General features: G+C 48.6%; 2 protein-coding genes across 3 annotated transcripts; one reads left to right on the top strand and one right to left on the bottom strand.

The window, feature by feature from the left end:
• The first annotated feature begins 6,336 nt into the window (after nucleotides 1–6,336).
• Nucleotides 6,337–9,142, top strand: LOC123047280 (phosphatidylinositol 4-kinase gamma 6). 2 transcript variants are annotated; one of them, XM_044470775.1, is made up of 2 exons: nucleotides 6,337–6,528; nucleotides 6,727–9,142. In XM_044470775.1, exon 2 carries the CDS (start codon nucleotides 6,828–6,830, stop codon nucleotides 8,733–8,735), a length of 1,908 nt encoding a protein of 635 aa, XP_044326710.1. In that variant the 5' UTR covers nucleotides 6,337–6,528; nucleotides 6,727–6,827; the 3' UTR covers nucleotides 8,736–9,142. The 2 variants fall into 2 exon arrangements, with proteins under 2 accessions (XP_044326710.1, XP_044326711.1); XM_044470776.1 differs by having other exon boundaries at nucleotides 6,337–6,579.
• Nucleotides 9,143–13,365: 4,223 nt separating this feature from the next.
• On the bottom strand, nucleotides 13,366–15,011 carry LOC123042614 (F-box/kelch-repeat protein At5g15710). Its single transcript, XM_044465038.1, has one exon. The coding sequence runs from the start codon at nucleotides 14,975–14,977 to the stop codon at nucleotides 13,730–13,732; it is 1,248 nt and encodes a 415-aa protein (XP_044320973.1). The 5' UTR covers nucleotides 14,978–15,011; the 3' UTR covers nucleotides 13,366–13,729.
• Between the last annotated feature and the right edge of the window lie 1,850 nt (nucleotides 15,012–16,861).

Raw genomic sequence — 16,861 nt, 5'->3', positions numbered from 1 at the left:
GGAGTTGACGTTCGAGTGCGCTTCGGGACCTTGGCACTCGACGCGGCGGCCTTGCCACGTCCCCCTGCAGGGTCTTGTAACTGTTTGGATCAATGCTTAGAAAGAGGCGGGGAGTTGACTTCTTCACTGTTGCCGCTCGATTCCTCACTCTCATCTTCACTGTCTTCAGCATAGCGGTCGTTGCTGCCCTCACTGTCATTGTCGATCTCTTCCTAGTACTCTTCTCCATTGAGCATCGAGTGCAGTTTGGTGAAAACCTACAAAGACACAAGTTGTGCAAATGAGTCTGATTCCAGAACCACCAATCGACAAACAGAAAGAAATATAAAACACACGGATATGTGAGCCTGACCTCTCCTGGAGCATTGTCGGCGTCGAATGGCAGAATCCTTCTGGGCCCCCTTGGGTTGTCCTTGTTGCCAGTGATGCTCCGGAGCCACTGGGCCCCCGTCTCCTCGTCGACCTCCTCCGGGTGGGTGCGAGCGGTGTCCTCTGGGCCCGAGTACATCCACATGGGGTGGTCACGGGCTTGCAAGGGCTGGATCCGTCAACTAAGATACACCTCCAACAGATCCATCCCCGTCACTCCTCCCTTCACCAACACAACAACAGCCGCAACCAGCATCTACACTTCCTCTTTCTCCTCCAGAGCTACCACTAGTGAGCGAGGGAACTGGAGTCTCTCTAGAGTGAAAGGAGGGAGACCAGTCGACTGACCAGGAGTCGGAATATCCTTGCAGTAAAACCAGGTCGACTGCCACCCTCTAACTGATTCGGGAAAAGTCACAGGGGGAAGCAGCTCCTACCCCTCGTTTGAATCCCTAACCCCCCACACATCTGAATCACGTGCGTTTTCTGGTCGACTGGGTTAGCTTTGTTCACCGTCTGAGATCGACACAATGCTAGAGTTTTCCGCAGACGACCGCACCTACGACGATCGTCATTAGTAAGATAAAAGAGGAGTTGTCGCTTTTGGCTTTGGCGGGCGCCAAGCATTTGAGTATTGTAATTCCGCGAGAGTAAATCTTATATCTGGCCACTTTGTAGCTTGTCTAAACCTTTTTCTTAATCAATAAATGGCAAATTTTTGCCTTGTTTCAAAAAAAAAAGACATACTCTCTTCGTCCCAAAATTCTTGTCTTAAATTTGTCTAAATATAAATGTATCTAATTGTCTAAATATGAATGTATCTAGTTACATTTTAGTGTTAGATACATCTGTATGTAGACAAATCTAAGACAAGAGTTTTGGGACGGAGGGAGTACATCTGAGTAGAGTGAAATACGTTGGAAGTGCCTCAACTTGTCTTGCGCGGTCAGTTTAGTGCCTAAAGTTGCAAAATACATGAAACTGGTGCTTGAACTTGTCCGGCTGTGCAAATACGGTGCCTCCATTCGTATCCAGACGTACGTCCAGCTTGCATGGCATGCCAACGTGCCGGTGGACTACCCGAACATGGGAATTTTTGTGGAAAAACCCCTCGTGTTTTTATTTAATCACTAGGTCATACTTTATATCGCGTTATTATGCAAAATGGAATTTTGAAGCACCGGCACATTGTGCCCTTTTTTTTAAAGTCAAATAAATGGATTTTTACAGCTAAAAAACTTCTCACATTTTTTGTACATGCACACATAGAAGTGCAATATATCAGTGCGATTTTTTTTATCCAAATCTGTATTTGTTTGTGAGAGATACAGAAAAAAGAGAGTAAAATACATGCAAAAATCAGCTTATTATTTTGGCCTGGTTATTTTCCTTTTTGCAGGGTATAATATAACAAAATTTTAAACAAAACTTAAAAGTCACTTAGAGCACATGCATATGTTTTTGTTTGAAATTTTTAAAATTTGTAGAAAATTTTTAAGTGCCAGTTTTTAAACTTTCAAGAAAAAACGTACTCCATCATGCTCCCAAATTCCACTTTGGTTGCTATGTACCTCTCAAAGGTGCTCAGTTGCTATATATATGGTGCTCCTATGGGTCTGCACAATTACTTTTCAAGTTCTTTATTTTTATTTTTCATATTATTTTTACCATTTCAAAAAAGAAATGTAAGAACAAAATAGAACTGCCATAAACTTTAAGAAAGTGTTAGTGCATTTGAAAAATGTTTAACATGTTTTTGGAAAATGTTTCACATGTTTTAAGAAATTATAAAGCGTTTTTGAAAAATGTTTGTCGTGCGTTAAAAAAGTGTACAACATGTAGTTTTAAAAGAGTTCAACGCTGTGCGAAAAGTTATTGTGTAAATTATCCTTACACTTATACAAACATGGTTGACTTTTTTTTCTTAAATTTAGACAATAATTTCTAATATAGGTTGAAATATTTAAATCCACATAAATAAAGTTCATGTCTACCTATTCGAAGTACACAAGAATGAAAATGGAAAAAATATGTAAATATATAAAATAATAGCATATTGATAATTGTATTTTTCATATGGAAAAAATCATGTGTTATGAAACTAAACAGGAACTTGGAAAAAACAAAAAGAAGAAAATTGCATAGCTTTCTAGGTAGGAGTTCAATTCGAAGCATGGTTCGGCCGGTTGGCCAGATCGTGCTATTGTTAAACATGATGTGCTAGGTTCGATATCCCTCCATGGAGTTTATTTTCATGTTATTTCTCGCTATCACACAGTGTATTTGATGACTTTTCTATTGATTAAATAAAATATGAGTTTTTTTTGTAAAAACATCCTCACGCGTGGGCCACCCAGCGCCTCTTAGCCACTGTTAGGTGAGCCACGTCACATTTATACGCCACACGGGCTGGACGTACATCCCGATGTGAATGGAGGCATCGTGTACGGCCGAACAAGTTGGAGCACCAGTTTCATGTATTTTGCAACTTTAGGCACTAAACTGACCGCAAAGGACAAGTTGAGGCACCTCTAGTGTATTTAACTCATCTGAGTACCATTGGCAGACTAAGAAAGCTAAACAACATTTTCAGCGAAGGATTTTTATTTCAGCCATATTGTGTTGTTGTTGCAACATGAACAAAATGTAGTAAAAAGAATTAGACAAGCCAGGATAAGCCCTTGACGACATTTTTTAATAGAAAAGGCGACCACCACACATGAGTGGTGGGCGGGCAAGCTGCACACTCAGGCCTTGTTTGGCCGCAAGGCAAGATGTTTCCTGGAAAGAGTTGCCCTGGGTGGAATATTCATAGGAAAATAGGAACCCCGTGGAAAATACGCTTCGCCATTTGGGAGGAGAAAACGGTGAAGAGAGCGGCGTGGGCAAGAATGGAGCCGAGGAGAGCGGCAACATCGTTTACGAACAGAAGCGAGCGAGAGAGACGGGGAACTCGTCCCACGAGTCGGGATCAGTTGTTTTCCTTTTCGAGGATTCAACAGGGGTGGGCCAAGATTTCCCAGCTGCGGGCCACAACCAGATTGACTAGCAGAACTCCCTGGGTGAGTATACCGCATGCCTTTTCTTTCCGGGGATAGGGCAGGGATCCCAGAGTTTCCCCTGTCCACCAAACGAGCCCTCGGCAAGTGGCCTGGAACCCCGCGTGGAGCAGCCGCGCGCGTCATGGTGAGTGGTGACGTGTCAGCCTCCCTGAACACGGTGGATCCATTGCCGACCTCACATTGACCGGCACTGTGAAGGCTCCGGACTCCGACCATGAACATTAGGGCACGGGAGCCGGCGCCGCCTCGAGTCCCGTGAGTCAGTGCATGTCCCATGCATGTCCTACGCTACCTCGCCGGCGACTGGAGCAACACTTGAAGGGACGCAGCCGACTTGCCGGACATGAACACGGCGGAGCCGGACGAGCTCCGCTTAGATTAGGTTTCATGCTGCATGAATTTGAGATTTGGGCGTTTGAGGGATCGGATTTGATGTATCCGACCGACTGTAGACGCTCGATGCAGATTGTGATGACGAGCGAGAATTCGAGAAAACAAAGAGAGCCATCCCCCATCCATCCATCCATCCATCCATGTAGGTCAAACAAGGCCAACGGCTAGCACCCGAGAGCTTCTCTGACAAGGAAGAGAAGAAGATCGCATGGACAAATAATACAGGACGACGAGACGAGATTCGTTCATTCTCCTAAACCGTGAACGGTGCCCACGGGATAGAGCCGTCAGATTTGCAACTTGGAGGCCGTCAGGAGGTGGCAGGTTCGTCCCAACCGCAGCTGAAAAGCACGAACGCCAGTCGAACAAGCAGAAGAAGTTGCAGGAGCTTTCTCTCTTCTCTCTCTCTCTCTCTTTTTTTGAGAAACAGGAGCTTTCTCTTTTTTCTTTTTTTTGAAACTAACAGGAGCTTTCTCTTTCGGATAGGAATCGGCCCACGCCAGACCGTCTCGTAAACAGCGAGGCTGCGGGCCCACCCTCCGCGCCATCCGGCTGTGGCCAATGGCCTTATCCACATCGCCGCCATTTGTTCGCCGCTCAGTACGTGGGTGCTCGAGCGTTTGGACGGCTGGTGATTCATCATCGGACGGCAGCCGCGGCCCCTTCCAGACCTTTCCACGCGGCTGGCTAGCCGGGCGGGCGGAAACCGCGACCCGGCTCTACCTTCGCTCCCACGCCGTCCGCTCGCGGTGAGGCGTGGCGGGCACGGGTTGCCCCGCGCGGTGCAGCGTCGCGGCACGCGAGGTACAGGGGGGCCGCGGGTCATCACGCCCGTACAGTTATCGTCTTTTTTCAGGTTGGCCCCTCATGGTTCGTCCGTATTTACCGGTCTTCTCTGAACGAAAGCAAATTATAGGAGCAACTCTAGCAGAGAGACCACGCAAAATCCGCAAACCCGCAAAATTCCGGCAAGTATGCGGACTCGACCCAAATTTCTGGTCAGGACAGAGCATGTATACTCGCCCGGCCCGTAAAAGTATTTACTGCGGCACGCAAACCGCCCGCCCCGACCAGTATATCTACGAGTTCGCGGTGCGTTTGCGGCTCGAAACCCCATCCCCCCGCCGCCGCCGAGCTCCACAATTCCCCACTCCCTTCCTCATATTTCTCGCCACGGGCGAGCCCCTTCCGCCTCCAACCGCCATGTGGGGCCGCATGTGGAGCTCCGAACGCGGCTCCGAGAGTAGATCCGGCGGCGGCAGCGACTCCGAGCGCGAGCGGCGCGTCCTGTCGAACGGTGCGAGGAAGCGCATGGCGAGGAAGTGGACCAACCGCGGCCTCTCGCCGCCGCCGAGCTTCCACGTCCGAGAGACGGACGAATACGACCGTCGGCACACCCGCGGGCTCGTCCTCCGCGGCGAGATCTTCTTACGTCGGGAGCTCCTCCACAAGGAGCTCGAAGACCTCCAGTTCCAGCAGGCGATCGCGGCCAATCTCGCCGCCAAGGAGAAGGACGACGAGTGACGGCGCATCCGCGAGGAGCAGATGAAGAAGTACATCGATCTCTGCAGCTCCGGCGAGGAGGATTGAGATCCTCCATGGCGTCGTCCATAGCTGCGAGCTCGCCGCTATGAGATCCCCACCACCTCTAGTACTAGTACTGATGTAGTATGTAGTATGAACTAGTGTTTGTAGTGTTTGATCATGTAATATACTCCCTCCGTCCCAAAATTCTTGTCTTATATTTGTCTACATATGGATGCGTCATGCTCAGGAAGAGCAGGGGAGGGCTCCGTTTTAAGATCTTTTGTCAAGCTTTTGGTTTTGCGTCATGCTCAGGAAGGCGAGACCGCGACGGCTCCCTGAAGATGGAATAAAGGTCTCCCCGCCCAGCCCTCGTTCCGGTGATGCGTCTAGCATCATCGGTGGGCGTGTGGAGGTGTGTCTCCGGCGGATCTGTCTTTGGTGGATTTGCTCGGATCTGTTCTTCGTTCATCTTCGTTCATGTGTCTTCAGGTTGGATCATTTGGATCTACACTCTTCATCCGCGGCGGTTACTGTTCTGGTGCGTTGGTTCTATGGGGCCTTAGCACGATGACTTTCCAACTGTCTACTACAAGTCTACAACAAGGTTTGCCCGGCTCAAGCGAGGGAAGGGCGATGACAGCGGCGTGCCTTCGGCTCGCTTCAGTGTTGGTAGTCGTCGCTAGGTGGTCTACGGATCTGAATCGTTGTACTACCATGATTGAAGATGAATAGATTGAAAGTGACAGCATACTTTGTCCAAATTGCAACTAGTAATGCAATACTCCCTTCGTCCGGAAAAGTTTGTCCCCAAATGGATGTATCTAGGAATTACCAAGTTGGATGGTTCAAAATGGCAAAATGTAACATGCTCTTTGTATGGCGGTTCCAGGTGCGAATATTATGTATGTCAGGGTGTTATGTGGCAAGATTCAATTCTTATCACTTTTTTCTGATCAGGTAGAAAAAGCCCAGAGGAATACCCCTCTCCAAGGCGGGCAGCGGGTTGGTGATGATGATGCGGGCGCAGTAGCAAGAAGAGGCCAAGCAAGGGAGGGACGGCATGACCACGACCGCGGATCTGCTCCGCCGCTAGCCTGCTACCTCGCCGCCCCGGCCGGCGCCATCGCCGCCGGCCGATCCCCCCACCGTCCTCCACCGCGCCGCCCCCTCCTCCATGGTGAGACCTCGGCGGAGAATCAGTTCCCGCCCTCTCCTTCGCCGCATCTGAGTTCGTCCGCTTCTTGCTCTCTTTTTTCATTAATTCAGTCCGGTTGATGCTTAGTTCGTGGCGAGATTCAGTGTACGCGATTGTGAGGTGTTTGGTGCATAGATTGGAGTGTAAAATTCTGTTTTTTTGGTTGTTGTTGGCCGGCAGGCGTGATCCGATGATAGCAACGAGAGCGCGCCTTCCCCTGCTCTCCCTGACGGCGTCCGCGCGCGGCAAGCGGAGGAGGAAAGGGAGCGGCCGCGGCCGCCATGTCCCCCAACCTGGAGGGCACGCTCAAGAGCCAGGTGCCCGCGCTGCTCCTCCGGCGCCTCTTCGGCGCCGGGGCGCGCCGGGATGAGGCCGCGGCGGCCAGGCAGCACCACCACCACCAGGCGCCGCGGCCGTCGCCCTCGCCTTCGCCGCCTCCGGCGGGGAGGCGGCGGGTGTTCGTGCAGACGGAGTCCGGGTGCGTGCTGGGCATGGACCTGGACCGCGGCGACAACGCGCACACCGTCAAGCGCCGGCTGCAGCTCGCCCTCAACGTGCCCACCGGCGGCACCTCGCTCACCTTCGGCGACCGCGTCCTGGAGAACGACCTCTCCTCCGTCCGCCACGACTCGCCGCTGCTGCTCACCCGCAACAGCATCCACCGCAGCTGCTCCACCCCGTGCCTCTGCCCCGTCTCCGAGGACTTCGAGCAGAAGGACTGCGGCGGCCTGGTTGAGATACTCGGGTCGTCGAGCGGCAGCGTGAGGCGCCTCGTCGACGACGTGGCCGCCGGCATAATGGGCGGGCTGGATCCGGTCCCCATCGACAGTGGCCTTGGCGGCTCCTACTACTTCCGGAATGATGAGGGCGACAGAGTCGCCATTGTCAAGCCGACAGATGAGGAGCCGTTTGCCCCGAACAACCCGAAGGGGTTCACCGGGAGAGCGCTTGGCCAGCCGGGACTGAAGAAGTCTGTCCGGGTAGGGGAGACAGGGTTCAGGGAGGTCGCGGCGTACCTGTTGGATCATGAAAACTTCGCAAATGTTCCTGCAACGGCTCTGGTGAAGATAACACACTCGGTTTTCAATATCAATCGTCCGATGAACGGCGGCACTCCGGCTCATGACCATAAGCCGCAGGTCACCAGTAAGATTGCTTCATTTCAGCAGTTCATCGCTCATGACTTCGATGCCAGTGACCACGGCACTTCGAGCTTCCCGGTTGCAGCTGTTCACAGGATCGGCATATTAGACATCAGGATTTTCAACACTGACAGGCATGGTGGCAATGTCCTGGTGAGGAAGCTTGATGGAGGAACCGGCCGCTTTGGTTGCCAAACAGAACTGTTCCCAATTGATCATGGGCTGTGCTTACCGGAGAACTTGGAGGACCCTTATTTCGAGTGGATACACTGGGCACAGGCGTCAATCCCGTTCTCCGAGGAAGAGCTCGAGTACATTAGCAAACTTGATCCGATGAGGGATGCTGCAATGCTGCGCGGAGAACTGCCCATGATACGCGAGGCTTGCCTCCGAGTGCTTATTCTATGCACAATCTTCCTCAAGGAGGCCGCTGCTTTCGGGCTTTGCTTGGCAGAGATAGGTGAGATGATGACCAGGGAATTCAGAGGAATGGAGGAGGAACCCAGCAAACTGGAGGTTGTGTGCATGGAAGCCAGGAGGAAAGTAGACGAATGGGAACCCTTCTCCCCTAGTGTTGAACAAGGAGAGGACATGGATTTCCAGTTCTCAATGGATGTGTTAGGAGGGTACAGTGATGTGATTCGATCGCCAAGATTCATTTGCTCAGGCTTGAAGGGCAGCTTCAGAAACCCTCTGACAAAGCTCGTGGAGAGCATGAACGAGGACGGTGATGACGAAGAAGATCGAAAGGAGCCTTCCATGCATTCATCCGATCGGTTCTCATCTGCTGAGTTCAGCACGCCCAGTCTTCACAGAACCACCAGTTCAAAAACTAGTTCAAACAGCAGCATGCATGCCCCAAACAGGAGCGCAGACGAGCAGCTCCCATCGAGCCTGTGCTTCGTCAGGCTGTCGGACATGAGCGCAGAGGAGTGGCACGTCTTCGTCGAGAAGTTCCAGGAGCTGCTGAAGGAAGCGCTGGAGGAATGCAAGGCGGCGGCGGGGCAGCGGATGAAGCAACGGCTGGGCACCTCCTGCAAATTTTGACTAGGTCCATAGAGCAGCAGAGAAGAAATAATGTACTGTTGCCTGTGTTGCTTTTGGAGCTAGTGCAACAAAGATCATATCTACTACTACTTCGGCCGATGTTGCAGTGTAACTGCCTCAAGTTATGTTCATCAGGTAGACGAGATCAAAGGCTGGTGATGGGTGTGGAAGAACCGCGACGCACGTTTACTAGTTATGTTAAAATTAAAACCGAGTTTTGCATAATAAATGCTTGGCAGCTTGTGTATATTGTGTTAGATGCTACACACCAAGAGTGCTATTCATCGGCTGTTGCTGAACATTCTTTGTGTTGTGCTGTGAGCAGTGTAAATATGAAACTCTGATGTAAAATGCTTACCTGGTGTTGAACATCTTGGATGAAAGCTCGTCTTGTGATGGTTCTGATATCCAAATTTCTTCTTGTTCAAATTACCTGGTGTTGTCTTTGGAATTGGCAAGTTGTTTGTCAACTCGCAAAGATCAGTTGAAAAATGAAAGAAATAAGAAATGAGCTCTTTTTCTTACCGCTGTTGCCTTGCATAATTGCAGACAGGGAGCAGCCTATCTTAATCACAGGTGCATTATGCCTTCGGTTGGCAATAATAAGGCTGACAGCAGCACCCAAGCTAATTTCAGTTGCCAAGGCCGGACTGTGCAGTACTCCCTTTTGATGGATAAGATAGAAGATTAAGAACAGAGATAGGTAACCTGAAGCAGATAGCTATGGATGCCCCTAATATAATGATACCACTAATAGTTGTTCATACTATCTGGACCAAGATTAATTTGAGCATTTGACATAACCAGTTCTGAAGCCAGTTACTGATTAACAACATATAGGCTAGCAAGAATGCTTTATAACCAGTAAAATAAACAAACAATCACCAACAAATAAATTAAACAAACAATCACCTGGCTGTTGACCATGGATACTGCTCATTCTTGATAAGTTGAAATCAGCAAATAAGAGGGAAAACATAAAGTAGATCTTGCAACGAATTGAATATCAGCAGTCGTGCAATCATGATGGCTGACCTGTTACAGACATAGCACTATCAACCAGCCCTCAAGCATGGTGCCAACATGCATAGCAGTATAACTTAGCAACTCTATTTGTCAATCAACATATTGGCTCGTGTCAAAAACTTCCCTGCTATAAAATACTCCCTCCGTTCCGATTTACTCATCGTGGTTTTAGTTCAAATTTGAACTAAAACCACGACGAGTAAATCGGAACGGAGGGAGTAGCTGGGAAGAGCAGAAGAGTGTGCTGTTTCCTAAAATAAGGAAAATGATAGCCTAAACCAGGTATATGCTTGCCAGCTTGTGTATATTGCCCTAGACACTAAGAGTGCTATTCGTTGGCTGCTGCTGAACATTCTTTGTGTTGTGTTGTGTTGTGAGCAGTGTAAATATGCACCTCTGATGTCAAATGCTTACCTGGTGTTGGACATCTTGGATAAAAAGCTTGCCTTGTGATGGTTCTGAACTTCTAGTATGCAAATTTCTTGATGATCCAAATCTGACAAGATTGAAATGCTGTATTTGGGGTAGACGAGTTAATTGTCAACTCGCAAAGATTAGTGGAAGAATGTAAGTAAGAAATGGCCTCCATTCACACCACAGTTACCTTGCATAATTGCGCAGACAGGGAACAGACTATCTTAGCCACAGTTGCATTATGCCTTCTGTTGGAAATAATAATAAGGCTGACAGCAACACCCAAGCTAATTTCAGTTGCCAAGACTGGACTGTACAGTACTCCTTGTTCTGAAGAAGCCATCCATGTCTGCTAGAGGGAGATATACCTTGGATTGCTCCAGTTGTGACAAGAAAAATAGCAAGAGTTCTTTTGGTGTGACAAGAAAAATAATCAGATTTCTTCTATTGTGACAGAAAAAATAGTCAGGTGCAGTGGCAAATTCAAATCGTATGATTGATAGATAGAGGATTAAGAGCAGAGATAATCTGCAGCAGATAGTCATGGATGCCATTGCCAACAGTATACAGTATCATGATATCATTAATAATTGTTCATACTGTATGAAGCCAGTTACTGATTAACAACGTATGCTCAGGCTAACAAGAATGTTTTAACCAGTAACATAAGCAAATGATGACCTGGTTGTTGACCATGGATACTGCTCATTCTTGAGAAGCTGCAATCAAAGCAAAATAGAGGGAACACAAAGTAGATCTTGCAACAAATTGAATATCTGCGGTCGTGCAATCATGACGGAAGACCTGTTCAAGATATATCATTATCAACCAACCGTTAACCAGTGTCAATTTGCATAACGGTATGACTAGCAACTCTGTTTGTCAATCAACAACTTGACTGCTGTCAAAAACTTTCCAGATATAAAATAGCGGAGAAAATCAGGAGATTGTGTTGCTTCCTAAAATAAGGAAAATGATAACCTAAAACAATTCTAAAATATGTTCCAGCACATATGCAGCATTGGACTAATAACAATCTCGTCCACACACTGTCACCAGCTTTAAAATAGTGTTTGGGAGCTCCCTGACAAACTCTGAGAAGTTAGTTTAAAGCAAACTGGCAGGCAGTTTACATTTTTCAGAAAATGAAGTGGAAAAGCAGATCTGCACTTGCATAACGTTGTTCTTTCCATATGCAATTGTGTACCACTCCCTCCGTTCCATAATATCCTTCATTTCGGTGTCCCGAAAGCAGGAAGCAAGTAAATGGATGTATTTTAGTACAGTATTATCGAAAACCTTCAATTCAACACCTCACTAAGTGGAACACACATCGTCTAGCACATGATCAATAACATAAAAGACTGACAAAGGTCATGCAAGAACATTTTTTCTCCTAGAGGATATTATCTCCATTTCTTTGGCCATGTCACTCTCACAGCAAGTAACAGATTGCTCAAGTAGTAAGTACAGGTATACTTGATTTTCATAGAACTGATGATGCATCCTGTTTGTATTATATTGTTTTGCGTAGCAAAGTGCAGAAGCAGTTTTAGTTAAATCTACACAAATTGGATCGTGTGCTTTGGGCTTTGGAGTAGATGATCCTAGTGAACCTGGAAGCTGTAAGATATGTCAGTGGAATATTAATGCTACAGAAATTGGAAAAATATGCTTTGGGCTTGGAAGTAGATGATCCTAGTGAACCTAAAAGCTGTAACCTTTATATGTCAGTGGAACATTCACTTTCAGGGGTGTGATTTGCGGGTGCAGAAAAGTTATGAACATTCGGTAGTGTTCGGCTGATTAGTTGGTAAATGCATAGCTAATTAAGGACACCGTCTATAATGCCTTTATGGAATCACTGACAAACAATGAAACCACATTGAACTTACATGAAGTCATCCTACCTATTCAGGAGGACTCAATTCAACATCTCACTAAGTGGAACACTTAATATCCAGAGTACAAGCAATAACACAAAAGATTGACAAAGGTCATGCCAAAAAAACAATTGTCTCCTAGAAGACATTATCTTCATTTCTTTGGCCATGTCACTCTCACAGCAAGTAACAGCTTAAGATAGTGCTTAAGTAGTAGTACGGGTAAAGTGTCTTGGATTCTCTAAAAAAAGTGTCTTGGATTCCAGGGCAGGCATTCAGCACTCGTATACTTTTTCCTTTCTCAAGAACTAATAGTGCATCATGTCTGTGCTATACTGTTCCGCACAGCAAACTGCAGAAGCAATTTCAGTTAATACTACACAAATTGGAAAATGTGCTTCAGGCTTTGAAGTAGATGATCCTAGTGAACCTGGACGCTAACCTCCGTATGTCAGTGGAATATTAATGCTACACAAATAGGAAAATGTGCCTTGGGGTTTGTAGTCGATGATCCTAGTGAACCTCAAAGCTGTAATCCTTACATGTTAGTGGAACATTCATTTTCATAGGTTGATTTGTGGGTGCAGAAAAGTTGTGAACATTTGGTAGTGTTCGGTTGATTATCTGGTTAAATGCTCAGCTAACTAAGGACACTGTCTATAATGCCTTCATGCACTGGCAAACAACTGAACCACCAAATTGAGCTTAAATCAAGTCATCCTGTCTGTTCATTCATGGAAGCACCATCCACTCATACACACAAAACAAAAAACATGTTACTTGTTCTGTTACAGGTATGCATGTCAAAGCTGAGAAGGATTAGGCTGTTTTTGACATATCAAAAGAACCCATGCCATATGGTTGATATTCAGATGAAACAATTCGGGTATCATATGCTCACTCATATGGAGAATTGCCATCATAGATCAATTGAGCTCGTGTGTTTTAACTTAAAAGGAAATACAAATCAAACACTATTCAGATGAAACAGCACAAGATCCTTTTCATTTCGGATATGGAAATGGAACCATTTACAAGTCACTGTTTGCTAAAAAAATGGGAATGGTAACAGGCAGATCTCCAATTGTATTTGTAGCGATACTTCTAACTGCTGGAGTAGTGAAGGATCTCCAATGGAATGACTTGAGAAAATTGGTGTCTCAAGTCAAGTACTAGAAATGTTTTAAATTATTGGCTCAAAGAAGACACGATCCACCTAGCACTTGACAGTTGATACGGCTAACGGGCATGATCCAATAGAATATCAAACATGCGTCTGAAAAACACTATCCAAATAAAATGCAAACTATCCGAATAAAACAGCACGAGATCCTTTTCATTTCAAATATGGAAATGGAACCACTTACAAGTCACTGTTTGCTAAAAAAATGGTAACGGGAACAGGCGGACCTCCAATTGTATTTGTAACGATACTTCTAATTGCTGGAGTAGTGAAGGATCTCCGATGGCATGACTTGAGAAAATTGGTGGCTCAAGTCAAGTACTAGAAATGTTCTAAATTATTGGCTCAAAGTAGACACTATTCACCTAGCACTTGACAATTGATACAGCTAACAGGAATGATCCAACAGAACATCAAACAGGCATCTGGATGCCGAACTCCAAACCTAAAAGCATCTGAGCTGAAATCTTCGCAATGCAGCTCAACCATCAATAGATCGATGTGTCGAATCTTGGCTCATAAAAGCAGAACTGGGTATTGCACAATTGGCTTGCGCATCCAGCAATCCACGACCAAGCCTTCTTGTCCACGTCGTAAAGGAGACCTCTGCCCTGATTCCACGACGTGAAACAGATGAGGTTGTCCTGCCCAAAGCACTCAAATCTCTCAGCAGACAACCTTAACAGAGCCCTGAAGTACTTGGGCGGCATCCTGCTGATTTCCACCCAGACAGTTCTGCCATGATCCAGCTCCCAGATCCTCATACTCTGCAGCGTGCTGTAAAGCCCGATCCTCCCCACTAAGAAGAGCCTTTTGCGAGCTCCGGCGACGAGATACCCATCGAGCAGCGACCGGGGGAATTTCGCTGGTATATGCTCCCATTTGCCCGCATCGACTCTATACATCATCAGCCCGAGCGGCGAGAGCGTCTCCAGGTACAGCCGGGAGTCGCAGAAGGCCATCTTGGAGGAGCAGAGGTTCTCGGCGGGCATCATCTGGTGCACGGACCATCTGTCGACCTTGGAGTCATAGACCTCGGTGGGGAGCGTCTCCCCGTAGACATCGCTGGTGGCGATGACCTTGAAGGAGCGGAGCTTCCGGTCGACGGCGAGCACGAGCTGGCGCTGCTGGTTGTGATGCATCTCCGGGAGCAGCCGCCAGGCCTGCGTGAGCGGGTTGCAGACGAGGGTGCGGAAGACGGAGGAGGCGTCGAAGCCGGAGAAGCAGACGAGGCCGCCCGAGGAGCCGACGAGCCAGAGGTCCCAGGCGGGGAGGAAGGCGAGGGGCAGCCGGTAGCGCGCGCGGAGGGGCAGGCTGAGCGCGGCGCAGTGGGCGGGGGCCGCGGAGCCCCGCGCGAAGGCGAGCACGCAGGGCCCATGGGAGGGCGCGGCGGCGTGCGCGGCGAGGAAGGCCGGGCCGCGCGGCACCGCGGCGGCCCAGCGGCGGGAGACGGCGCGGAGGCGCGGGAGGAGGAAGGGCGGCACCCGGGCCAGCACCTCGAGGAGCAGGTCGTCCGGGAGCGCCGCCCAGACGTCGGCGTCCATGGGCACGTCGGCGGGCGGCGCGGCCGCGGCGGAGGGGGCGGGCGTCGCGGCGCAGGTCTCCTCGTCGAGGCCACGCGGCCGGGTGCGGGGGCGCGACGGGCTGGTGGGGCGCGCGGCGGCGGCGGCCGCGCGCGCCCCCGCCGACGCCGCCGCCGTCAGCCGCGCCGCCAGCTCCCGCATGTTGACGTCCATCGCCGGGATCGGAGGGGGCGGGGATCCGGCCGGGGTTGGGGGTGGGGGGAGAAATCTCGAATTCCGCTGGGGTCGCTGCGCCCTCTCTCTCTTTTTGGACGGAGTCGGCGGGCCGGCGGGCCCCACCCGCTGCGGAACGGGGGAGCACGACGCCGGGGGTGACGGAACGGAGCGGGTTCCGTTACGTTTTCGGCGCGTTCGGAACGGAACGGAACGGAACGGGGGTGGTTGGTCGCCGTCGGCTGGGCTGGGCGAACCGACCGGCCGGGAAATGGACGACCGGTGCGTGGGAGGTCTGAAATGGCCTGAAGCAATTGTTGTTGGACTCACGGCGCACCGGCAATCACCGGAGACAACAAGACACAGCGGGAGAATGGACACTAACAATTTGGTGACGCACAAACACCTCGCCGCACCGATGGCTTTTTTGTTTTTCTCCTCGAGCACGAACTCGATCCGCTTAGTACAATACACGGAAGGGAGGGGGGCTTATACGCGCGCGCACTCATGGGCCATGTCGCGCTCGCGACACACCCCCACTCGCACACTCGTCACGTCCCGCGCTCCATGGCTCGCGTGCCCGACGCGCATGCACACGCTCGATGCAGCCGGGTCCAGCGCCCTATGTGGTCACTCCTCTGCCTATTGCGCCAAACTCTTAAATTTAACTTCTCAAATTTGTTTCCATCCATTAAAAAAGAACTGAAAGTAGTCCATTCCAACTAGTATAGCACCCATGCTTCAAACGCTACACCAAATGATTAGTTGGGTGAAATAGTTTCGCGGACAATTCATTCTTTGAATTTATTAGAGCAACTCAACGCGCCACCCAAACGAACTCGCGTTTTGTTCGCTTTTTGTTTATTTGGGCTGGCTGCCCGCTCGTCGTCCGCCCCTTTTTGCGTTTGGGTCGGTCGTGCACCCAACGCGCGGCCTGCCATGTTTTTTTTCAAGCATATGAAAATTTGACCCTAGTTTGCATAATTCAAACAAAATACAAACATTTTATAGTTTCACAACCAAATAAATATATCATAGTTTACAAGCCAAAAAAATTAAATTGTCTCAAATGTATTTAGAAAAAGATAGTGGATACATCTATTGGTTGCCAACGTGAGCCCACTTATACTCAACCAAATCATTTTGCAGTTGAATGTGAGTTTCCCAATTATGCATTTAATGATGAAATTCGGTGAACTATGCAAACATTGCCGCTCCTCCATGCCGAGGCACAACATTTTCACCTTGAAACATCCAAGTCGGAGTGTGCCCCGGGATCGAGCCCTAGAACATTGGCAGCTGCCTACTAAGTGAAGGAAATATGCCCTAGAGGCAATAATAAAGTTGTTATTTTATATTTCCTTATATCATGATAAATGCTTATTATTCATGCTAGAATTGTATTAATCGAAAACTTGATACATGTGTGGATACATAGACAAAACACTGTGTCCCTAGTATGCCTCTACTTGACTAGCTCGTTGATCAAAGATGGTTAAGTTTCCTAGCCATGGACATGTGTTGTCATTTGATAAACGGGGTCACATCATTAGGAGAATGATGTGACGGACAAGACACATCTGTTAGCATAGCATAAACGATCGTTAAGTTTCATTGCTACTGCTTTCTTCATGTCAAATACATATTCCTCCGACTATGAGATTATGCAACTCCCTGACACCGAAGAAATACCTTGTGTGCTATCAAACATCACAACGTAATTGGGTAATTATAAAGATGCTCTACAGGTATCTCCGAAGGTGTTTGTTGGGTTGGCATAGATTGAGATTAGTATTTGTCACTTCGAGTATCGGAGAGGTATCTCTGGGCCCTCTCGGTAATGCACATCATATGAAGCCTTGCAAGCAATGTGACTAATGATTT

The sequence above is a fragment of the Triticum aestivum genome, chromosome 2B (genome assembly GCF_018294505.1).
Source record: "Triticum aestivum cultivar Chinese Spring chromosome 2B, IWGSC CS RefSeq v2.1, whole genome shotgun sequence".
Taxonomy (NCBI): Eukaryota; Viridiplantae; Streptophyta; class Magnoliopsida; order Poales; family Poaceae; genus Triticum; species Triticum aestivum.
The sequence above is the reverse complement of the archived record's forward strand: the minus strand, read 5'-3'. Positions and strand labels throughout refer to the sequence as shown.

Excerpts from the sequence above, each read along its gene's own strand:
- LOC123042614 (XM_044465038.1), bottom strand. The coding sequence starts at position 14,977 with ATGGACGTCAACATGCGGGAGCTGGCGGCGCGGCTGACGGCGGCGGCG.
- LOC123047280 (XM_044470775.1), top strand. The coding sequence starts at position 6,828 with ATGTCCCCCAACCTGGAGGGCACGCTCAAGAGCCAGGTGCCCGCGCTG.